General features: G+C 35.6%; 1 protein-coding gene across 4 annotated transcripts in view; it reads left to right on the forward strand.

Annotated features, from left to right (window-relative positions):
• IBTK (inhibitor of Bruton tyrosine kinase) overlaps nt 1–25,574 on the forward strand; it is a 90,373-nt gene extending 64,799 nt beyond the window's left edge. For all 4 annotated transcript variants that reach the window (XM_082855988.1, XM_082855990.1, XM_082855989.1 and 1 more), the window contains exons 26-28: nt 12,343–12,492; nt 23,384–23,516; nt 24,300–25,574. In XM_082855988.1, the coding sequence (XP_082712114.1) occupies nt 12,343–12,492; nt 23,384–23,516; nt 24,300–24,431 (415 nt within the window). In that variant the 3' untranslated portion in view covers nt 24,432–25,574. The remainder of the gene's footprint in view (nt 1–12,342; nt 12,493–23,383; nt 23,517–24,299) is intronic.
• The last annotated feature ends 228 nt before the right edge of the window (nt 25,575–25,802 follow it).

Here is a 25,802-nt window from a genome sequence, read left to right on the forward strand (position 1 = left end):
AAAGATCAGTAGAACCCTGTTGTTCTCACAAGCATTGAAGAGGGTATTAGAGACTACTCTTGGTTTGGGGGAATCCCTTCATTACTCTAATGCCACTTTTTTCTATTTGTAAGAGGGAATATTTTTCCCATTAAAATGTAAATTGTTTTGAAGAGAGTGGCAACTCATTTTATTTTGATTGCCACCAATAGGACTAAATATCAGACCTACTAGTAAATCTAAAACATGATCACAGAAAAAGAAAACAAGAGGTGAGAACACCCAAGTGAAAAAGAAAAGAGAGTAAAACTTGAGGGATTGGGTTTAGTAGAATTTTTTTTTAATTAATTAATTTATCTTTGGCTGTTTTGGGTCTTCGTTTCTGTGCGAGGGCTTCCTCCAGTTGCAGCGAGCAGGGGCCACTCTTCATCGCGGTGCGCGGGCCTCTCACTGTCGCGGCCTCTCCCGTTGCGGAGCACAGGCTCCAGACGCGCAGGCTCAGTAGTTGTGGCTCACGGGCTTAGTTGCTCAGCAGCATGTGGGATCTTCCTGGACCAGGGCTCTAACCCGTGTCCCCTGCATTGGCAGGCAGATTCTTAACCACCGCGCCACCAGGGAAGCCCAAGTAGAATGTTTTAATTCATTGGTATTTGTTGTGTGCCTTCTACATGCAAGGCACTGTTCTAGTTTCTGATGATAAGGCAATATATACAAAACTGATTTAATCACTGCCTCTGTAGGGTTTATGGAGTAGCTGTTATAATATATATTTTTTTAATATAAATCTATTTTATTTATTTACTTTAAAAAAATTTTTGGCTGTGTTGGGTCCTCATCGCTGCGCCCGGGCTTTCTCTAGTTGTGGTGAGCAGGGGCTACTCTTTGTTGCGGTGTGTGGGCTTCTCATTGCAGTGGCTTCTCTTGTTGCGGAGCTCAGGCTCTAGGTGCATGGGCTTCAGTAGTTGTGGCGTGCGGGCTCAGTAGTTGTGCCTCTTGGGCTCTAGAGCGCAGGCTCAGTAGTTGTGGTGCACGGGCTTAGTTGTTCCGTGGCATGTGGGATCCTCCCGGACCAGGGCTCGAACCCGTGTCCCCTGCCTTGGCAGGCAGATTCTTAACCACTGCGCCACCAGGGAAGTCCCCTGTTACAATACTGAGTTATGTTTTCCCTAAACAAAAGTATGGAAAAGACAAAAAAAAAAGTTCTTTGACTAGCTCTCAAAATACTAAATATATCTCAATTTGAGAGAATTAGCTAAGCACATGAGGAAGCTTTGGGCTTATTAGTATATACAGTTTTAGCCCTGCCATCAACCAGTTTCCTTATTTAAAAACAAAAAGTAAAACAAAAGAAGGAACAAAACAATGATCACTCAAGTTAGGAAATCCAACTACTGGACAAATACTCTTGGTTTAGCATCTATTTCAAACATAGGAGTTCTTTCCAGCCCCAATAAAATAATTTTTTAAATCAAAACACATAGTTTAAAAAATTTAATAGTATGGTAATACTTCAAGGCTTCTTATCATGAAAGATAGCAGTTGCCTGCCCTGCCCCAAACTTTCTTTTTTATGACTGGTTAATTAAGATTCACAACAGAGTCATATTGTGAAGATGATTTTATTTCCTTTTTTTACACTATTCTATTTTTTCCCTAGAATAACTAATTCAGTCAGTTTTCCTGTACTGCCTATGTACTCATCACTAATTTTCCCCCCAAAACTCTCTAAAACATACCTCTCTCTCCCCATTATGATGAAACATACCAGGTAATTTATTACTTTTGTTTTTTATTGAAGGCATCTCTCTCTCTCTTTTTTTTTTTTTTTTTTTTTTTGCGGTATGCGGGCCTCTCATTGTTGTGGCCTCTCCTGTTGCGGAGCACAGGCTCCGGACGCGCAGGCTCAGCGGCCATGGCTCATGGGCCCAGCCTCTCCGCGGCATGTGGGATCCTCCCGGACCGGGGCACGAACCCGTGTCCCTTGCATCGGCAGGCGGACTCTCAACCACTGCGCCACCAGGGAAGCCCTGGAGGCATCTTCATTAGAACTCTTGACTTCTCTGGTCTGAACTAGGCCTTTTCCAGGCCTGCTTAGTATCTGTGATCTTGAGACTTCTCTTAACTGTCATCCTGGGAATTTCTTTTTCTTCCCTCCGGTGTTTGATCCCCAGTTTCCTAAATCCTGTTTTTCTATTTCTTGGTTTACTCTTTGTTTTGATGAAGCACAATCTACATCAAAACCAGTGGTTTTCTGAGAAAAGATGTATAGGACATACATTTTTGGAGCTCTTATATCTTTGAAAATGTTTCTATTCTCACCATTCTTGACTGATAGATTGGAACAGAATTCTGAGTTGGAAATCATTTGTAGAGTTCCTTTTTCTTATCGCTGTTGTGAAGTCTAATGCCATTCCAATTCTTCTTATCGCTGTTGTGAAGTCTAATGCCATTCCAATTCCTTACTCTTGCTATGTTTACCAGTTTCCTCCCTCTCCCCCTCCTCCCTTTTTCTTTTCTTTTTTTTTTTTTAAATTAATTTGGCTGCATTGTGTCTTAGTTGCAGCATGCAGGCTCCTCCTTGAGGCGCGTGGGCTCTCTAGCTGTGGCACAGGCTCCAGAGCACATGGGCTCAGTTGCCCCGGGGCATGTGGAAATCTTAGTTACCCAACCAGGGATCCAACCTGCGTCCCCTGCATTGGAAGGAGGACTCTTAAACCATTGGACCACCAAGGAAGTCCCCCCGCTTCCCTTTTTCTTTATCTCTAGCATTCTAAAATTTCAGAGTGATGTGCCTTGACGTGGGTTCTCTTTTTATAGATTATGCTGGGTACTTGATGGGCTCTTTTAATTGGGAAAAGCATGTCTTTAAGTTCTAGGAACATCTTGTACTCTATTTGATACTTTCTTCTGTACTGTTTTCTCTAGAAATCACATTAGTTGGATATGGCTCTTCCTGGATTTCCCTAATTTTCTTACTTTTGCTCTTCTAATGTTCATATAATTATTTTCCTATTCTAAATACTTTCTGGAACATTTCCCAGACTTTATCTTACAACCCTTCTACTGAATGTTTTAATTTAACTATTAAAATCTTTAATTGCCAAGAGCTTTCTTATTTGCCGATAGTGCCCTTTTATTAGTATCCTGTTCAATATTCAACTGTTAAAGATACCTGTACTCTATAAACTTTTTCACTCTTTTATATCCAACAGAAATATATGTACGTGTGCACCAGGCAACACGTATCAGAATGTTTGTATCATCCTTATTTGTAAAAGCCAAAAACTGTAAACAACCTAAACGTCTATAGCAGTAAATGGATAAATTATAGTTTATTAGTATAGTAGAGTACTACACAATGATGAAAATGAATTATGACTAAATATAACTGTGTGAATGAATCTCATCAATGTAATATTGAGCAAAAGAAGCCAATCAAAAAAAGACCCTATATGATTCCATTTATAAAAGTTAAAAAGTAGTCATTGATTTACATTGATGTGTATTCACTCTTTTTTCATGTATGTTTTAGTTACGTTTTGTTTTATTTGGTGGATTGTTTTAAGTTCTGGTTGGAATCTGTGTGCCTGTGTGGGACAGGTTGACTGATGGGTGCGACTGTAGGGTGACCCAGCGGTACCCTTAGAGGACCCCTGCACCATTGTCTCCTTGTTTTTTCTCCTTGGTCTGTCATTTTCTCTAAGGAGAAGCCTTTTAATTTTTGTATTTGGTTGCCAGCCTTCTGGAAGCTGATCAGGGTGAGGCAGTTAGGCCTGGGACTGAGGTTCTCACAATTTGGTCTAGATTCTCACGTATCTCATCATTTAGTATATAGATTTTAAACACAGCAGTTTAGTCCTACCTGCCTCTGTATACTGGTGATTTTCAATCAAATCCTCCTGCTACCAAGGTGAAGGAAGTACAGTCATCTGATCACGTGGAGATAGGGAGGGCATCTGGCATTCTCTGCCACTCCGCAAGTAAACCTTGAGCCAGTATTCCTGTTTTCATCTGCATGACTACTTCAGGATTTGATACTTAAGATGTCTCCAACGTAGGAGACTTTTCAGGGTTCCGAGCTTCACACTCTACCCCCACTCCACTTGATGACAGGTTTTCTTTATTTCTACTATATCAAGGTTCATTCTGGCCCTGTTCTGTCCTCCAATAGAGTATTATTACTTTTAGTCTGCCATTGTCTTAATGCCTTATTCTTTTGCCTATGTGGGTTTATGCCTTTCTGATTATTCTCTAGTTCACTTAACATGGGATTTTAGAGGAAAGGATTAGAGTAATCATTTATCTGAAACTTCAGACTTTGATTTTCAGGTTTAGGAAAAAATTTTCCCTAGTCATTATTAGCAATATGAACTCAGACTCCTACGTTGAAGAGACTGTCTAAATTTCAAAAGAAATATATTATGGCATATTAAGGAGAATTCTAGGAATGTGGGAGGAAGAATGCCATAAAATTTGGCCAAAAATATAATCAGGGTATTTTTCTTTGAAAAGTAATTTGGTGACTGAATTATAAGTGATGTTTATTATAGATTTAGTTGATGAAAATGCGACTGGAAAATCTAAATACAAACAAATGAATAATGGATCTTATGTATTTTACGGAACCAAAGAAATTTATCTAACTGACCAATTATAGGTAATTTATTCTGAATTTTTATGAAAATGAGAGATATCTGAATTGTCATAAAATCAATCATTTATACCCTTTTTATGACTTTATGAGACCAAATTTTTGGTATCTGAAGGATCTTTTAAAGTTCATTTCTGCTAAATTCTTCTGAATTTATGTACTGCTTAAGTTATTAAATAAATAGTGGGCTGAGTTAGTAGAATATATGTATGTAAGATATATATGTCAATAAATGTACATAATTATACATATATAAGTATATATGTATATAATATATGCATATAAATTAATGACAGGGATCAGAAAACATGTGTTAGAAGTTTTTTAAAAAAAAATTTCTATTTATTTATTTATTTGGCTGTGCCAGGTCTTAGTTGTGGCTCGCGGGCTGCTTAGTTGTGGCATGCGAACTCTTAGTTGTGGGCATGCATACATGTGGGATCTAGTTCCCTGACCAGGGATTGAACCCGGGCTCCCTGCATTGGGAGCATGGAGTCTTAACCACTGCACCACCAGGGAAGTCCCTTGTTATAACTTTTAAGAACATATTTATGTAAAATGGTTGATGTTTGGTATTCTTGAATTATGATGTATATTTAGTATAAATGGAAATAGTCATTTTTAGGTTGTTGAATTTTCTTTCTTGAATTCTTAGAAGGCTGCAGGTTTAGTATATCACTTCATTTTTAATCCGTTACACATAGGTTGTAAATACATGTGGTATATGCTTAAAGAAATAAAATAGTAATAGATTTGTTTTCCTGAGAATATCTCTTGTAAATATTGGTTTATAGAAAATTGGTAGAATTTAAACTTTGCCCAGCTTTGAAAAAAGTAGAAAATTAATCTGAAATTAGCATTTTAATCTGATTTACAGATTGTATTTATGGAATATATTCATTACTGTAGTGATTTATCTTTTTTTAAATACTTCTCAAAGGGACATCTTCATCATCCTGATGAATCATCTAATGCGATTTTATTTATTTACTAGAAGGAATGAGGTTAATGTGCCGCAGTTCATTAGCAAATCACACATTAGCCCTCTAAGTCTGCTCCTGGTCGTGGTAAGGAATTTTACTTAGTTTGTTCACACAATAACTGGTTTTTGCATTACAATGAAGTTCTAACCAGTTGACTTTTAAATCTAATGTGAAAACGCCAAGTGTACATGGGAGTTGGTCACTTTTCATTATCCTTTATTTTACTTGGAGAAATAATACATTTCTCACCAGTCATCTTGAGTGGAAGAATGCACAATCTTTGTGGCCTGGCTTGATGTATGAATGTAAATTCTCCAAATTCCATTTAGAGCTAACCTATAAATTATAAACTAATTTCAATTATTTAACTTTTTAGAGCTAGAAATTTTATTCATTAAAGCAAAAATTTCATGGCTGCTTTAGTTGAGGAACAAAATCTTGATTAATTTTTTATGTGGCTACAGATGCTTCTTCATTAAGTTTCTCTGGCTGCTAAAATGGAAAAGAGCCAGAACCTTTGAGTTAGGAAAGTAAAATCGTTGGAAATCAGACACTGTTTCAAAGTATGGCATGATCAGTGGAAAGAATAACAGAACTCATTTAAAGAAGTCTGCATAAGACATTTTATAGGTAACCACTATGCATGGTTAATGAACATGTGAGTTTAAGATATCTTGTAAGCACTGTTACCTATATTTATTCTTAAGGAGATGTTATCCTAAGTAGCCATTAAAGAAATAAAAATTTTTAGTGTGTATATTATTTACCACATCTAGAAGTTCCCAAATTACCACGAAGATGAATCTGACACCGTGTGGTTCTTACACAGATCATTGTGAAGCTTCTGTATTTAGAGACATGAATTACTTACAAAAGACATTCAGCAGATTTTTTTGGCAGAGTATTCGCCAGCAGTGTTCCCTAATGACTGATGAGACACTGTACTTTCCACCATAGATACGTTGTTTGCCAGTAGAAACCTTCAGGTATGTGTGTTTTCGGCAGGAGCAGAAAGGAGTTGGTAAGGAAACGGAGAGTGGTTCTTTGTATTTAATTTTTCAGTGTTCTGCATATGTATGTGCTTTGGAGAAAATTTTGTGGTAAAGTCAGGTAAGCTCCTTTTGAAGAAATATCTTTTATGTGAATACTTTAGTAGGTCATGTTTCTGATAAATCTGTAAAGAAAATTTCCTTTCTATGATTTAAGATTTTACATAGGGGAAATGATTTTTAAATGTGGACACAGTAGTCGAGTATAGTGATCTTAATATAGTGATCTCCTGGGTTCTGGAGTGAGCCTTGCCTGAGCTTGACATTGTGAATCTGTTAACCTGGTAGCAGTGTGAATTCAGATAAGTTATTAGAAGGCCTTGCTAATTTTTTATGGGGAACCCCAAATAGTTTATGAATTTAACCTGGGTTTGGATTTTATGGTTTCTTCAAAGTATGAATTTAACTTTTTGGGGAATTAACTGGCTAGCATTGTGTTCACTTTGTTTTCTGAGTAAATAAAATAGAAGAAATATTAGAATAGGAAATTGCTTATGTTGTTACTCATAATTTTGACTTATTAAGGATTTCTGAAAATGATGCTAAGGTTACAGTGTAGTTCTAGTATACAAAATCATAGCTAAAGGTTACATTTCTGAATCAGTTTTTCTAAGTTAGACTTTAGGAAGGAAAGACATTATGCCTATGAACTGACTATATTTCTTCATGTCAGAATTTCTGTGTTCTCATTGTCTTCTTTTTCTCTTAAAATAAGTTAGTTTTGTTAAATGCTGTGAAAATTGTGGACAGTAACAGACTTGACCTAGCATTTCTATGTATCAGGTACTGTTTTAAGTATTTTACCATAGGTTAACATTTGATCCTCACAACAACCATTATAAGGAAGGAGATGGTATCAGTATCTCCATGTTACTGATGAGGAAACTGAAGCTCAGAGGTTAGTATCTCCCCAAGGTCAAAGCTGGTATGTGACAGAGCCAAGATTTGAACCTACAACAGTAGCAGCCGCAGAGCCTGTGTGCCTGACCCTGACTACTACCCTGCAAATCCTTTTTACATTTTGGATTGCAGTAAAACATTGTTGAATAAAAAGATTCTAATACCATAGCAATCTGAGCATGAAATCTTTGGAAGCTAAATTAATCTGTAAAGGTGATTTTTAATTTGTATACTGTTTTCTGGTAGATATTCTAAAGTGCATTCCACTCAACTAATTCTCAAAGTACTACACCTATACTGGGTGTGATTAGTTTTGTGTATTTCTGATTATTTAGATCAACTTAATTTTTATTTCCTCTATGTTCTCCATGTAAAATTAGATTTAAATTTTAAATTACTTTTTATTGAAACATAATGTATACACTTTGGAGTGCAGTTATCATAAGTGTGTAGGTTGTTGTATTTTCACAAACTGAACACGTCTTGTGCAACCAGCACTCAAATCAAGAAGTAACACTAACAGCAAGTCCCCTCCCCCAGTCCACACTATCCTGACTTCTACTTCCATAGAGTAATCTCCCCTTTTTAATACACACACACACACACAGAATCATTATTGTTTCTAGCTTCTTTTGCTCAGCATTATATTTATGAAATTCATATTTTGATGAGTACTAATATTCCATTGTGTAAATATACTTATTTTACTCATTCAGTTCTTGCTGGCATTTTAGTAGCTTTGTTGTTCTACTGTTGTTAGGGTTAGTGCTGCTGTAGATATTCTAGTTCACGTCTTTGTTGAACATATTTGCATTTTTGTTGCATATATAACTAGGAATAAAATTACCGGGTTGTAGGATATGCATATATTCATTTCTAGTAGATACCACTAAACACTCTCACTAGTGGTATGTGAGTTGACCTTTTTCCACTTCCTTTCCATAAAAAATTGTTTTATTCGGAAGGAGTGCAGATTTCATTGTGTATTCTGTTTTTTTGAAATAACTTTACCGAGGTATAATTTACATAAAGTAAAATGCAGTAATTTCAAGTGTATAGTGGGAGTTTTGACAAATGTACCACCTGTGTAATCACCACTCCAATTAAGAAAAATATTTCCACCATCCCACTATCTTTTCTCAACCAAACCTCACCCTCTACCCATGCCCCCGGCTACCATTGATGAAATTTCTATCACTGTAGCTTAGTTTTTGCCTGTTCTGGAACTTCTTATAAATGGCATCTAAGTACAGTATGCTCTCTTTTGTGTCTGGCTTCCTTCATTCAACATAAAGGAGCTTCATCCATGTTGTTCCATGTATCAGTAAATTTCTTCCTTTCTTATTGTTGAGAAATACTGAGTTTATTTTTATGAAAAAAGTTATTTATGTACAAATCTTATATTATTTCTCTTGAGTAAATGCTTAGGATTGGAATTGCTGGTTTGTATGTTAAGTGAATGTTTGACTTCCTAGGAAAAGTACCAAACAGTTTTCCAAAATGGTCATGCCATTGGACATTCCTACTTGTAGCATGTAAGAGTTCCCATTATTCCACATCCTTTCCAACACTTTGTATATTTAATCTTTTTAATTTTAGGTCTTCTAGTAGGTGTGGTTTATTTTGTATTTCTCAGGGGCTTATTGGCTATTTTCATATCTCTGAAATGTCTTTTCAGATCTTTTGCCTTTTATTGGGGCTATTTTGTTAATCTAGAATTCTGAGAGTCTGTATTCTGAAAATAAGGATGTTTTTGGATAAGTTTTGTGGATATTATCTCCCAGTCTGTATTTTGGTTTTTCATTTCTTAATAACATTGTCTTTGTAGGAGCAGAAGTTTTTAATTTTGGTAAAACCCATTGCATCCATTTTTTTGTTTGTTTTCATTGAAAGTTAGGGCTTTTTATGTCTTTGACTAAGGTTACAAAATTTTTTTGTTTTGATTTAGATGTTTCCTAAGTTTAGCTTTTGTGATTTTTCTTTTTATATGTGGGTAAGGTAGAGATCAAGGTTTTTGTCTCATACAGATATCTAGTTGTTCCAGCACAATTTGTTGAAAAGATTGTTCTTGCTCCATTTTATTACTTGGCACTTTTGCTGAAAGTCAGTTGACCATGATGTGTGTGGGGGTCTAATTCTGGACTCTACTCAGTTCCGTTTGACCTATATGTATGTGCTTTTGATGATAGCTTTTATAAGTGTTGAAATCAGATAGTATAATTTCTCTGATTTTGTTTTTTTCAAAATTATTTTTTCTATTTTTAGTTTTGACCATGTTTAAATAAATCTTAGATTTGGCTTGTCAAAAAAAAAATGCCTACTGGGATTTTGTTGGGTGTTGCTTTGACTCTGTAGATAAATTGAAGAGTATTGACAGGTTACCAATATTGGGTCATTGAGTCCCCTAAGAATGAACATGGTATCCTTTAGATTCTCTTTAAAATCTCTCAGCAGTCTTTTATAGTTTTAAATATATGTATCATGTCCATCCATGTTTTGTTAATTGTATCCCTAAGTATTTAATTTTTTTGATGTGTCCATTGACTGGATCATAGAACTTTTCTGTAGAATTTTTCTCCTTTATCCTGTTAATGTGATGAATTATGTTAATTTTTTTTTTGAGTGTTAGAACACTGTTAGAACACCTTGCATTAAATAAAGCCCACTTGGTCATTGTTTATATTACATTTTTAGTAAATTGATGAGCATTACCATTATCCCAGAAAATTTCCTTCAAAAAATTCTTTTTTTATCTTTGCCCCCCTCTCACCCCAGTGTCAACCATTGTTGTGGTTTTTCTTTTTTGACTATAGTTGAGTTTTGCCTGTTCTAGAAGTTTATGTAATTAGAGTGAAACATAATATACTTTTGTGTCTGGCTTCTTTCACTCAGCATGTTTTTCAGATTTATTTGGATTGTGTATACCAATAGTTTATTCCTTTTTATTACTCAGTAGTATTCCAAGGTATGAATATACTTGTGTTTACTCCTGTTGATTGATGGACACCTGGACTCTTTCCAGTTTTTGGCTCTTAAGAATAAAGGTGCTCTGACCATTCTTGTTTAGTCCTTTTTGTAGACATGTATTTTAACTTCTCTTGGGTAAACACTAGGGAGTAGAATTGCTGGATTTTACAGAAAATGCATGTTTACTTTTTTATAAAAACTGCCAGATCTTTTCCACAGCATTTGTATCATTTTATCCTCCCAGCAAAATTTATGAGACTGTTGGCTGTTTCACATCCTTGCCAACATTTGGTATTGTCAATTAATTTTACCTGTTTGGGTGGGCGTGTAGTGGTTTCTCCTTGCGTTTTGTGTTTCCCTCATGAGTAATGAGCACACTTTTTCACGTGCTTATTGACCAATTAACATCTCTTCCTCTGTGAAGTGTCTATTCAGATCCTTTCTGCATGCCTTTTGAAATTGCCTTGTCTTCTGTATTTGTCTTTTTTTTAGTTCTAGGATTTCCTGTTTTTTTTTTTTTTTTTTGGCTGCGTTCGGTCTTCATCTAGTTGTGGCGAGCAGGGCCTACTCTTCGTTGTGGTGCGTGGGCTTCGCATTGCGGTGGCTTCTGTTGTTGTGGAGCACGGCCTCTAGGTGCGTGGGCTTCAGTAGTTGCAGCACACCTTCCCTGGAGCATGCGGGCTTCAGTAGTTGTTGTGGTGTGTGGGCTCAGTAGTTGCAGCATGCGGGCTCTAGTGTGCACGGGCTTCAGTGTTGTGGTGAGCAGGCTCAGAGTTGTGGCTCACGGGCTCCAGAGCACAGGCTCAGTAGTTGTGGTGCACGGGCTTAGTTGCTCCGAGGCACGTGGGATCTGCCCAGACCAGGGCTTGAACCCATGTCCCCTGTGTTGGTAGGTGGATTCCTAACCACTGCACCACCAGGGAAGTCCTTAGGATTTCTTTTTAGAGTCTGGGTAGAAGTCCTTTGCCAGATGTATGTTTTACAAATATTTTCTGTTTTCTTAACGATATCTTCTGATGAACAGAAGTTTTTAATTAAGTCTAATTTATCATTTCTTGATTTGACGGTTATTGCTGTTTATGTCCTAAGAAACCTTTGCTTACCACTGAGTTATGAAGATAGTCTTCTGTTTTCTTCCAGGATTTAGCTTTTATGTTTGTTAGTTCTATAATTCATCTTGAAATAATTTTGGGGTATCGTATGAAGTAAAGGTCAAGGTTTTTTTTCCTTCTATAAACCATTTGTATATTATAGAAAACATTCTTCCCACCGGGTTGCTTTGGCAGTTCTGTTATTGAAAGTAAAATGACTGTCTACATGAGGGTCTAGTACTGGGTTCTCTAATCTGTTCCATTGATCAGTTAATCCTTAATACCCCACTGTCTTGATTACTGTACCTTGTTTTATCTTCTTCCAGTTTTGTATCTCTTTTTTACAACAATGTTGGCTAATCTAGGTTTTTGTTTTGTTAATTTCTACAATAAAAAGCTGGTGGGATTAATAAAATTTTTTAAAGAGGTATAGGTCTATACAGATTTTCTTATTATTCTGACCATATTTTTTGTTGTTACCTGAGGCATAGTTATAATAGCTGTTTTTACTTCACCATCTGGGTTATCACCAGTGTTGGTCTCCATTGTTTTTTCTTATCACACAGTTTTGATTAGTCTACAATTGACAGCAAGAATCCAGCATCACATTGAAAACTGTAATTATATCATTGTAAAATTTTTGGTATATATTCTCTCCATATCCCCTTCTCACTTCCAGCAAAAATGAGTGTTTTTTACATGATCTCTATTGTTTTTTCACAGGGCATCTTCTCTACATTCAGTTTCATCCAAGTCATTCCGGGATTTCTTACTAGAAGGAAAAAAATCTATTACTGGCCAAAGCTCAGGAGACAATGTCAAAAAAGTTTGTTTTAAAGGAATTGAAAGTTCCCAGGCTGCAAAAGTTGTAAGGTAATAATCATTTTCCTACCTTAAAATGTGCTGTGGTGGTTCTATATCCTTAAATAATCTTTAAAGGTAGATTTTTTATACATTCTTTTACATTCAAAATTAACGTATTTTTTTTAAGATAGATAATTTTGGTATAATTGGCTTGCAGTAAATTGTATATATTTAAAGTATACAGTTTGACGAAGTCTGTCATACGCATACCCTCGTGCAACCATCATCACCAGCTATTGAAGTCAGTGCATAGATCCATCATTCTCAGAAGTTTCTTCATGCCCCTCTGTAGTCCTTCCTTCTCTGTCCTGTCTCCTTGCAGCTACTAACCTGTTTCTGTTATTATAGACTAGCACTGATATTCTGTAGTTTTATATCAATAGAATCATTTAGCATGTGCTTTTATAAAAATCTTTTACTTAGCATACATTTTGAGATTCATCCAAGTTGTTATGTGTATCAGTAGTTCATTCCATTTTATTGCTGAATAGTATATTTCTTTGTTTGGCTATGAACCCACCTGTTTATTTGCATCTGTTGAGTGACTTGGGCATTTCCAGCTTTTTCTCTCGCTATTTTTGATACTAATTTTAAATAAAATACATTGGACTTCAACAAAGATGTTTCATATTATAAATGCCTACATGAACCATGAAAATCTAAACACAGTTTCACCGTGATCCGTAAATTCTCTTAATTATTATTCAAAAAGGAACCAAACATTCTTGGGGCATCAGATAGTTTTTTCTTCCAACATTGGCGTATGTTTCAAGTTGGTTAACTAAATGGAGGGTTTTTTTTCCTACTTCTGCTAATATGACATCTCCCAAATAATATACTCCCTAGAGTGTTTCAGGGAGTGTTTGTTTAATTACAAAATGATTAAAAATGTTAGTTGTGACCAGATTAATAATTTTGTTTTTCATAATAATTTTTCACTGTCAAACCTCTTTTTTTCCTCCCTAAACGCTTTTTAAAAATCAAATCTCATGTCCAATTATTTTATCAAACAGGTAATATAAACTTCTCTGATTGAAGTGAGGAGAGGGGTCTGGGAATGAAACTAATTTAACCTCACCTTACCTACCTGTCCTGTAAGCAGCTCCTGAGGAACTGTCAGAATCTTCCAAGAACCTTGGACTGCTGGTTTAGATAAACTGTTTAAACATAGTTCTATTTTTGACTTTGTGACTGGCTTTCCTATGTACATTTACAGACAAAGTTCTTGAGCCACATACTTACAGTACAGAAAATCAGAGAGAGATTACAAAGGACCTGAAGAAGTCATCTGGTCTATCTTCCTAACTTTTCAAATACTTTTGAGCAGTGTAATGCTTTTTAGCAGTGTAATGCTATTTTAAAATAAAAATCTTAAATGGAACCCTAACACACAAAACAGATAGATAAACCTTTTTACATAATGTTTACTTAGGATATTAAGGCTCTTTTGATAGGCTCATAAATACAAATTGGATGCAACGTAAGACGCTGTCTTAATGTTGACAAATATTTATTAGCTGCTCTGTATCAGACATTACACTAGGTACTAGAGTTACAGTGGTGAACTGTAACATAGCCCCTGCTCATGTAGAACTTAGTCCAAAAGAGAAGAGCAACCTTATTACAGAAATGATTAATTAAAAGAGTACAAGGCATTATGAAGAGCAAGTTTATCAGCCTCAATGTTCAATCTGTTTCTAATTTTGTCTAGTATTTATTTCAATTAGGATTTTCTTAATAAGTCATTATAAATGAGAACAAATCAGCTCCTTGGCATTCCATGTCCAAACTACATTCGAGTGCTCCTTGTATACATACACACACTTATCCATATGTATTTTATATATATTTACTTCATTAAATGTAGCATTACATATGTATACACATCTCATGAGGTTTTTCTATTCAAAATTTTAATTAGAAAAACATTTTAATTGGTTATTTATCATCCTCTGTAATGACCCTACATCTATTATATTAAAAAAAAATGAATAGTCTTCTGATAGAAGAAAAAATGTTAAGTTATATGATGAGTGTTGTCCTGTAGACCATGCTTTTAAATAGAAAGACATAACTTCTTTATTTTTCCTACTTCAAGACACACAAATCTGCCTCTATTTGTATTCATCTTATCTTCCTTTCTTGTTTTACAGTAGAAGAGTTATCCTTCCCATCTAAGGCTAGGATTTATACCTGTACCTTGTATCTTAACCCCTTTCCACTTCTGAAGGCTTCAACTATTTAAGTAGATTTTTTCCCGTCTGGTTTTGAACATGCACAGGTCTCTCACACGTGGAATGGGTGGGGTAATCGATCCCCCACTTATCCCCCACACGTTTTCTAGCAATTGTCCTATTGTTACCAATTTCCTGTTTCCTTCACAGCCAGATTTCTCAAAAGAGCTGTCAGCACCCGCTCACTTCTCAATCACCCGCTCACTTCTCAATCCATTCTGGCTTCCAATCCCATTACTAAACTGAAACAGTTCAGGCTAATAAGTTCAGCAGTGACCTCCATATTGCCAACACCATGGACTTCTTTTTACATGACTCGTAGTACTTGAAGTTCACTTATATAGGTCGTCTTGTCATTTCACTTATATTCTTTCTATGCTAATATTCCTGAGCTTCTGTGTTATCAGCTATACCCTAAAGACTCAAAGTTAAACTGCCTGTCCACCTCTGTTATCTGAGCTTCACACTTAATTCTCCATCTGCCTTCTTGATGTCGCCATCCTATTTGCATGTTCAGAAATACCTTCAACTTTATGTCCGAAACCAAACTTAATGTTTTCCTCATAGCCTTATCATAAAACCAAAATCAAACAAAAACAGACAAAACATAAAACCAGCCTATTCTTGATTTCTCTTCCTCAGTAAATGTCATTTGCAAGTCTTTGACATGTCCATCTTCTTCAGCAATTTCCATTCTTTCAGCAGGACATGACAGTTTTATCTCTTAAGTATTTCTCAGATCGATGTATTAACCTCATCTCCACTGCCATCACCCTCATTCAGACTACTGTGATCTTTCACCTGGGCCATCTGAGTAAGCCTCCTAACTGGTGTTGCCATAGCCTTTCTTCCTTCTCTACAATATATTGAGCTAGTGTGTGTGGTGGTGGTTTTTTTTTTTAATGCAAATCTTAACCTCGTAGGATAAAAGCTAGCGTCTTATATGGCCTTCAAGGCCCACATAGTCTAGCCCCTGCCAGCCTCTTTAGCTTTATCTTTTAAATAAGATCTCTGTATTTTAGCCACCTTGGCCTTCTCTTAGTTTCTCAAATACCAGTTACTTCTTCCCACTTACTTACCCTTTGAATAGTCGACTCTCCTCCAATCTCTGTTCAGTCATATTTGAAGAAGTCTGACTTCTCTTATTCTCTTACTGGGTCAGTTTCCTGTTATATGTCTTTGTAGCGCTTCTCACTCATCACACTTAGCACAGTTAGAGTAGTCCCTCCTTATCTGCGGTTTTCCTTTCCGTGGTTCTGGTTACCCGTTGTCAACTGTAGTCTGAAAATATTACATGGAAAATTCCAGAAATAAACAATTTTTAAGTTTTAAATTGTACGCTGTCTTGAGTAGTGTGATGAAATCTCTCGCCGTCCTGCTCCATCTTACCTGGGACGTGAATCATGCCTTTGTGCAGCATATCCTGCCCGTTAGTCACTTAGTAGCCATCTGCGTTATCAGATCGATTGTCAGGGTATCACAGTGCTTGTTCAGGTAACCTGTACTTTACTTAATAATGGCCCCAAAGCACAAGAGTAGTGATGTTGACAATTCGGATACGCCAAAGAGAAGCCATAAAGTGCTTCCTTTAAGTGAAAAAATTGAAAGTTCTCCACCTAATAAGGAGAGGAAAAAAACTGTATCCTTAGGTTGCTAAGATCTATGATACAAGTGAATCTTCTATCCATGACATTATGAAGAAGGAAAAAGAAATTCATGCCAGTTTTACTATCATACCTCAGAATGCAGAAGTTACGGCCACAGTGCGTAAGTTCCTAGTTAAGATGGAAAAGGCATATTTGTACAAGATATTTTGAAAGAGCAAGAGACCACATTCATATAACTTTTATTACAATATGTTATAATTGTTCTATTATTGTTGTAACTTTCTTACTGTGCCTAATTTATAAATGAAACTTTATCATAGGTATGTATGTATAGGAAAAACATGGTACGTATAGGGTTCAGTACTATCCGCAGTTTCAGGCATCCACTAGACTTGGAATGTATTCCTGTGAATAAGGGCGGAATTACTGTAAACTTACTATTGGTGTGATTCTTTGTTTAATGTTTTCAAATACAAGTATTTTAATGTCTCTATTTTTAGCTGTATGTTCAGTGAGAGCGAGGAAGATTGATCTTTGCTGATCACTGATTAGAATGTTTCCTAGCATGTGCTCAGTGAGCATGTGGTGAATGAGAAGAATAAATGAAACAAAATTTTAGCTGTTTCAAGTACCCTTTACTTCTAATGTAATGAGTTATGTTGTATGCCTTAGATGTATAAATGTTAAGGTATGAATGTTACGATTGTTTTTGTAATATTTTTACATTTTAAATATTGAATGTATTTTTTAAAATTTATTTTCTTTGGATATTTTTATTTGTCGTGGAACTTTAAAAATTTTAAGGATATGTGGTTTCATAGTTGATCGCTAGGGTGTGCTATAACATCAGGCTCTTAATTGTGAAAACTGGTATGTGCTGTTAGACTGCTTTGCAAATTTTAGTTAAAGGAGTGTGTGATAGTATCATGCTCTCTGATATATCATGCTCTCCATAGCTTGGGTGTTTGGCAAGTGGAAGTTAATGTTTTAAATAGCTGTTTGTTATCATCTGATCACTGAGAAAGAAAACAGCTTGGGTTTCATTTTTAATTTTATCATAGAAAATATGTTATCATAGGAGAGCTTTTTTTAAGGAAATAATCAAACGTAACAGATAAAGTAAAATATTAACTCAGCAAATTATGGGACACTAGATATACGTACAGTATTCTACTGGCATCTTGGGTATATATAAAAGTATAATACACAGGCGCATCCTTAAATGTGTTTGAAATCAAGGTGGTAAGTCTATGCACACACGGAATTTAACTGACAGAGCAGGAATAAAATTGCAGTATAATATAACAGTGTTAGAGAAGTCCCAAAGCAATATATGACTAAGTGCTGCTGTATGAGTGGTTCGGAGAAGGAAAAATGACAGTGGGCTAGAGTTGTCTGGAAACACTTCATTGAGGAGGAAAGGCTTGAGTATTACGTTCATAAACACTTTTCCTATTCAGTCGCAAATATTTGATTGTTATATTTATGGCCATATGAATAGTGTTAGAAAAATATCGAACTATTTCATTGCTACTAGCTTTTGAACATAGGATGGGATTTTTAAAAGAAGAGAGGAGAAAGGGCAGTATAAACAGGAAATGGTGGGAATTAAAGCAAGAAGACAAGAATGTTTATGATTCTTTAGGGAATCAGGGTGGCAGGGATGGAGGGCTCATCCTAGGAAATTCCACAAATAATTAATTCTTGTTTTAATTGTAGGAAATGTGATATTTTTTCCCCCCAAGGCTAGGGAACTAGAAGAATGGCAGTGTTGTTACTTATTGATGTGAAAAGAAGGATAATGCAGTTTCTGTTTATCGTTACTTCTGTATTCTTTTTCATTTTAATGTGTTTTCTTTCATTTTCCTTTCACTTAAATACCTCCTTATGTAATTCTAGGCAGAAAATGTGATCTTGTGTTTCTAATTAGTAAGAAAAACTATATGTGAGACAAAATCATTATATCACTCTAATTTTAATATAAAATCTTTGTAAGTGGGATAATACAAAATTCTTTTTAAAAATAGTCAACTATGGGAGCAAAAAGTAATTTAGTTTTTCTCTTGAAGTCTAAATTTGGCAAGATTAATATTCTTCAGTTTGAACAAAAATCTTTGAAAGATTTTAGCCAGCCCTTTTATGATGGTTTTATTTTCAGAAGGCTAAATTTTATATGGATTATCTATTGGGATGTCTGTTTGTGTTGCAAATACCTAAGGCTTAATAATGCTGTTATTTATTGTTGGAAAGCTTATACTGTTTTTATATTTGTTTAGTCATAGCTCTGTTTTATTTAGCAATTTTGCTTCATTGTAAGATGAAATTTTGACAGACTTATAGCTGTTTAAGTAAATTTATAATTAATGAGATTATCCATAGGAAAATCATTAATGGAAAGAATTCTAACATCTTATGAAAACAGATTTAAGTCTAATGCTTACAGCAACCCTCTGTGAACCTTTCTGAAACGAGAACAGTAATGCCTATCGTATGTGAAAGTACTTTATGAATTATAGAATGTTACATAGATAAAGGTGTTATGCTTAAGCTCTGATTGTGTGGCTTTGATTTAACAAGGCCTATACAAGATACTTTAGTCCTTATATTCAGTTCTGTTTGCCAGTGACATCATTTTCAAAGATAGGGCTTATAGTTGCTGCTTCTTACTTAACAATTAAAAAATAACTGGTTCTACATGATTTTTGCATTTCTTTGAACGTGTCAAAACACTTTAGCTGATCCCTAGACACCAGGATGATTTTTGAGCACCAGTTTATCATTATCTGTTATGCTGTAATTTATTGTCCTAGAAGGCCTCTAATCTCCAGCCCTGACTGACTGAAGGACCTTTCAAGGAATTTAACCAAGGGGATTTGCATAGAACATAGACTTTTCCCATTTATTTTATAGTCATTTTAGTTTAGATTCTCATCATCTCCTAACAGGTTTATCCCAACAGCTTTCTAGTTATCTCCTTGGCTTCATTTTTCTTCTGGCTGGAGTCCTTTACTTCATCCTGGAGATTCTCTTATTTTTTTTGGATGTCATAGGTCAGGTATCCGGCAGGATTCAAGTCATAGAACTTCATTAAAACTAAGAACCTAATAAGTACCCATTTTCATTTCATTTTGTATTTCAGTACCCACATCTGGAAGGAAGAAGTTATTAGTAATTCGAAAGAATAAAGAATTTTTTTAAGAGAAACTCTGCTTTTATTCTGTCCCATATTTAAAATCCTTTGGCTTTCTGCTTCAGTTATTTATTCTCTAATTACTTTTTTTTTTTTACAAACAACTATGTTCCAGGTGTTTTGCTGGACACTGAGATACAAAGATGAAAGAAACAGAGTCCTGTACCTTGAGAGACTAGTCTAGCAGTTAAGACAGATGTGTGTGTGTGAAGTTTTAGAACAGTAATTGAAGTGCTTTGAAAAGAGGAAAGGTGATATTTGAACCAGTCCTTAAAGAATGAGAAGACATTTTTAATGGACTGTATTCTACACTACAGTGTATAGAAAATACACTGTATTCTGAGTGAAAAAGGCCTGGATTTGAGTTCTGTCCTTACCATTTCCCCAATTTGCGAGTCAGGCAAATTGTCGAATATTCTTTGAGTATTAGTTTCCTAATCAGTATAACGGAAATAATGCATGCTTTCTTCATGGAGTATTAGAAAGATTAAATGAGATAATGTATATGAAAATACTCTCAGTGAATTTGCCCACTCACATCATTTCATTTTAACTTATTTCCCTCCTAATCTCTTAATCCAATCATTCAGTTTATTGAAGAGAACAACCTACCTTTACTTAAGCCAACAAAATCTTTTACTGTTCCATGTATTTGTATGACCAAAAGCGTATCTCAATGCCACTCCTCTCAGCTTTAATGTCATTTCCTCAGTGAAGCCAACAGTTTATACCCTCCTCCATATTGTTAATTTCTCCTGTGAATCCATAGTACTTGGTACATATTGGTATAAATACTAATTATATACTCTCACATTGCTTTGTCATTCTTAAATACCTTTTAAAATCGCTTTTACTGTTAAATACCTTTTAAAATCGCTTTTACCGGAGTTTTTTTAGTGGAGGGGACTGAGTTTCAATCAGCCTGATTTTCAGTACCATAGTGCTGAAACAAACCCAATAAATGTGCATAAATGAATCAGGAAGTCAGTATTTTAGGCCCTGCTTGTTCACTTGCCCTTTGACTTTCTGTTGTTAAAACCCAGCTAGACCTAAATTTGCTTATTGCTGAAAAGAGGGCATTGGATTAATCTAGGTAATTTCTAGGTATCTTTCTAAGCACAGAATTCCACATTTAGGTCATGCTCTGTAGCTCCTTTGTTAATTTTTCTCCTTACAGGAATGCTTCTTACTCCCCCCCCCCCATTCTATAGCCCTTTTATTGTCTTCTCCATGGTTTTTATAGTCCTTATAGTCAGTCAGAAGACCTTTAAGTTTGTTTTCTTAAATTCTTCTCTGTTGTGTTATGTCATTTTATTGTTTCCTGATCTAGTTTGTGAGTTCTTAGAAGGCAGATTGTGTCTTAAGTTTCTGTCCTATCAGCCACATGTAACTCATGAAGTTAGAACACACCCTCTCACCATATACAAAAATAAACTCAAAATGGTTTAAAGACTTAAATATAAGACATGACAATAAAACCTCCTAGAAGAGAACATAGGCAAAACATTCTCTGACATAAATTGTACCAGTGTTTCCTTAGGTCAGTCTCCCAAGGCAATAGAAATAAAAACAAAAATAAACAAATGGGACCTAATCAAACTTACAAGCTTTTGCATAGCACAGGAAACCATTAAAAAAAAAAAAAGACAGCCCACAGAGTGGGAAAAAATATTTGCAAACTATGAGACTGACAGGGCTTAATTTCCAAAATATACAAACAGCTCATACAACTCAACAACAAAACGACCTATCCAAAAATGGGCAGAAGACCTAAATAGACATTTCTCCAAAAAAGACATACAGATGGCCAATCGGTACATGAAAAGATGCTCAACATCACTAATTATTAGGGAAATGCAAATCAAAACTACAATGAGGTACCACCCTACACCAGTCAGAATGGCCATCATTAAAAGGTCTACAGATAAATGCTGGAGAGGATGTGGGGAAAAAAAGGGACCCTACTACACTATGGGTAGGAATGTAAACTGGTGCAGCCACTGTGGAAAACAGTATGGACATTCCTCAGAAAACTAAAAATAGAATTACATATGATCCAGCAATCCCACTCCTGGGCATATATCCAGACAAAACTATGATTCAGAAAGATACATGCACCCCCTAGTTTCATAGCAGTACTACTGTTCACAATGGCCAGCAACCTAAATGTCCATTGACAGATGAATGGATAAAGATGTGGAATATATAAACAATGGACAATTAGCCATAAAAAAGAATGAAATAATGCCATTTACAACAACATGGATGGACCTAGAGATTATCATACCAAGTGAAGTAAGCCCGAAAGACAAATACCATATGATATCACTTATATGTGGACTCTAAATTATGACACAAATCTATGACACTGACATAGAGAACAGACTGGTGGTTGCCAAGGGGGAGGGGGTTGGGGAAAGGATGGAGTGGGAGGTTGGGTTTAGCAGATGTAAGCTATTGTAATATGGAATGGATAAACAACAAGCTCCTACAGTATAGCCCAGGGAACTATATTCAATGTCCTATGATAAACCATAATGGAAAAGAATATTTTAAAAAAAGGAATGTGTGTATGTTATGTGTGTATATATATATATATACACAAACGTGTATAACTGAATGACTTCGCTGTACAGCAGTAATTAACACAACATTGTAAATCAACTATACTTCAATAAAATAATTTTCTGTCCTATCTATAATCCTTAGAGTGTCAGAGTATTTACTGTATTTTTCTTTTTTCTTTTTTTTTTTTTTGCGGTACGCGGGTCTCTCACTGCCGTGGCCTCTCCCGTTGCGGAGCACAGGCTCCGGACGCGCAGGCTCAGCGGCCATGGCTCACGGGCCCAGCCGCTCCGCAGCATGTGGGATCTTCCCGGACCGGGGCACGAACCCGTGTCCCCTGCATCGGCAGGCGGACTCTCAACCACTGCGCCACCAGGGAAGCCCTGTATTTTTCTTGCTTACAAAATTTAGACTATATATTATAGTCACAAAATTTGGCTGCTAATTATCTTGTTTCTGTATATTTTGAAGCTCAGTGCTAATTTGTCACTCTTATTCATAAATGTTACCAATATAAAACATTCTTCACAAAGTTGTCTGTATTTCCTAACATATGTTTGATTACAGTAAATTGGCTATATGAATATTATTAGAAAAAATAGACCATATTTTTTTGGGGGGGAATATAGTTGATTTACAGTGTTGTGTTAGTTTCAGGTGTACAGCAAAGTGAATCAGTTATACATATATCCACTCTTTCTTAGATTCTTTTCCCATATAGGCCATTACAGGGTACTGAGTAGAGTTCCCTGTGCTATACAGTAGGTCCTTATTAATTATCTATTGTCTATATAGTAGTGTGTACATGTCAATCCCAGTCTCCCAATTTATTCCTCTGCCACCCCGTTTCCCCCTTGGTAACCGTAAGTTTGTTTTCTACATCTGTGTCTCTATTTCTGAAAAACAGACCATTTCTTGCAAGATCGTTCCCCATGGTATTTTATACACAAGATTTTATAACTACCTACAGATTTTTTTGTTGTTCTTTACTTACAATTTCACAGGTTAAGTCTGATTGCATATATTAATTTGTCTTTTTGGTGTTTTTGGTGTTTCCAAAGTCTTTTTGGTGTTTTTGGTGTTTCCAAAGTTTTCTCTACAGCACCAATCCAAAGAAAATATTAGTTCTCCTTGTTTCTGTTTGTCACTTTGTCATTCTGTAAGTTGAATGCAAAAGCTTCCAGGTCCCCTTATATTATAGGTCACAAGGAAAAAACGTAACACTGTTAAAGAGTATTTCAGAGGAGATTTTGTGCGCAAAATTTGGCAAGATGAATGAAAACTCATAATTCCTGTTCTTTCAGTCCCTGGCTGTGTTCTTCATTGCCTGCTCCTTCCGTGCTAGCGCCAGTCACTTTTGCATCTATTGTAGAAGAAGAGCTACAGCAGGAAGCAGCTCTTATCAGAAGTCGAGAAAAACCCTTAGCTTTGATTCAGGTAAATAACGTGCTTATTTGGGTTTAATTTAGGGTAAGAACTATATACTACATTTCATTCTTAGGTCTTAAGAAAATTCTCTTTGTTTGCTTTGCAGAGGTGCATGTATTTATCACATTAAAATGTGAGTGCAATGTAAAACAAAACTGAAGCATTCAGCAAGTATTAATTGAAGGTATTCAGGATAATTAATTTACAACTAATAAATTGTGCTAAAGCTAATATTTTTAGCACTGGTGATGCTTTGGACTGTTTTTGAAAGTGACCAGTAGAGAACTTGGCATTATCTAGCTCTACACCTGGATTCTGTATCAGTAAGAGTTCTTAGGTTGTGAGCCACAGACACCAAGTCAGGCTAACTTAAGGAGAAGAGAACTTTCTTGAGAGACACTGAGATTCCACAGACTTAGCTGAAAACCAGATAGCCAGGCTTAGGAAACAGACAAGACTCACAGTTGTCCTAAAGAGCTTAAAGAACTAGACTTATACAACAACAGAAAGTATCTCACAGGATGAGCAATTGGAATGAATGGATTCCAACAGCCATCTTCAGTTTCTTTTTCCTTGCTCTAGATTAAAATCAAGGGAAGGTGGGTATCTGATTATTCTAACTCAGGCCTCAACCCTTCTCCTTTCGAAGGGGATAACAGGATACCTATTCCACTGTTTTGTATGCACAGAAAGTGGTAGTTCCACAAAAGGAAATTGGAAAGCTAATAGGATCCTGCTCGGTTTATAATTGAAGGAGTAAAGCAACTTCTCTTTTTTCCTTCCTCCTTTCAGATTGAGGAGCGTGCGATACAAGATTTATTGGTTTTCTATGAAGCATTTGGCAACCCTGATGAGTTTGTCATTGTTGAAAGGACACCGCAGGGACCACTGGCAGTACCTATGTGGAATAAGCATGGATGCTAGTTCACCATGGAGTTGAGATACGATTTTCATAAGTTGTGACTGTTATAAATAAATGCTATGGGAAAAGAGTTCTTACAAGTTTGGTAACAGATCATTCTAGATAGAATAAGAAAGGATTTAATTTCTTTACTGAACTTTAAGCATATACTGTTTGTATGATTAAAATGAAATCCCTCAGAATTGTGATTTTAGTAACCTTTTGTGTAAAAATGTGTGAGAGGAAAAACTTATTTAAATAGAACTATTTTTCTGAATAGTCTTAAAAGGAAAACATGAGTGATTGAAGTGTAAAATTTAAGAGTGATGCATTAAAAATAACTTTCCATTTGAGAATTTGGGATAAATAATTTAGAAGATTTTTGCCAAATATCATGTGTTTTTTTAGTGTGACATTGATGAGCTTTAAGTAGGAGTGTCAGCCATTACTTTTGATCCATTAATGGCCAAAATTTTGCGTTTGCTATAGTAGTTATGCCTCCATTCTTGTGTCTTTTTCATCAGGCTTTGAACGTTCTGGCCTGATTTTTAAAGCCTGAGCTGCTTGAATGCCATTTTATTTCGGTTTCAACAGCACATTCTCCATTTTGCATTGAACTGTGGAGTATGGTGGAAAGGAAATAAGAATACTATTCTGAGCAGCTTAGTCTAAAATAATAGTTTCTTACAAGATTTGGAGTCATTGTGGGGATTGTTTTTGGATGGGGAGAGGAGGCCTTATTGTGACAGAATCCATTTCTGAAAGTGTTACAGTTTTCTAAAATAAATGCTTAATTATACATATAAGAATTGAATAGTTTGAAAGAAGGTTGGTTTACAGTTACCTTTACAATGTTACATAATCAGAAATTCTCTGAGCCTGGGTTATATGAATAGACATAAACATTGTTTTCTTTACAGTATGCTGTTCGGGTTGTTTTTGAGTGGTTAAATTAAAAAAAAAAAAGTTAAATCTGTGCTTCAGCACCTAGACAAATTGGGAAAGTTAATGTTTCTGAGAAATAATAAGCCAAGGGGAACATACAGGCAAATCACTGCTATAATTAGGTTGACGAAAATATGGCTGAAATTAACTCAGCACTTGAGCTTTAGCTCCACCCAGAGCAGCAAACTTGTAAGCAAATGTGCAATAAAAAATAATCTTGATCCATGTCACTGTTACTGTGTGTTTGATATCTTATACTATATTGACATCTATTATAGGAGGAATTAATAATGATTCCTAATATCATATATTGTAGCCAGTATTTGTTGAAGTTGATGCTGTATCCATTCCTTAACTACTTAAAAAAGGGCAGTTTTCCTAAAGTGCACCTGTATGTTTGAGTAAATTGAGAAGCAATGTATTTTATAATGTTTTATGGATGTTGCTGT

This window comes from Leucopleurus acutus (genome assembly GCF_964270905.1).
Source record: "Leucopleurus acutus genome assembly, chromosome: 15".
NCBI lineage: Eukaryota > Metazoa > Chordata > Mammalia > Artiodactyla > Delphinidae > Leucopleurus > Leucopleurus acutus.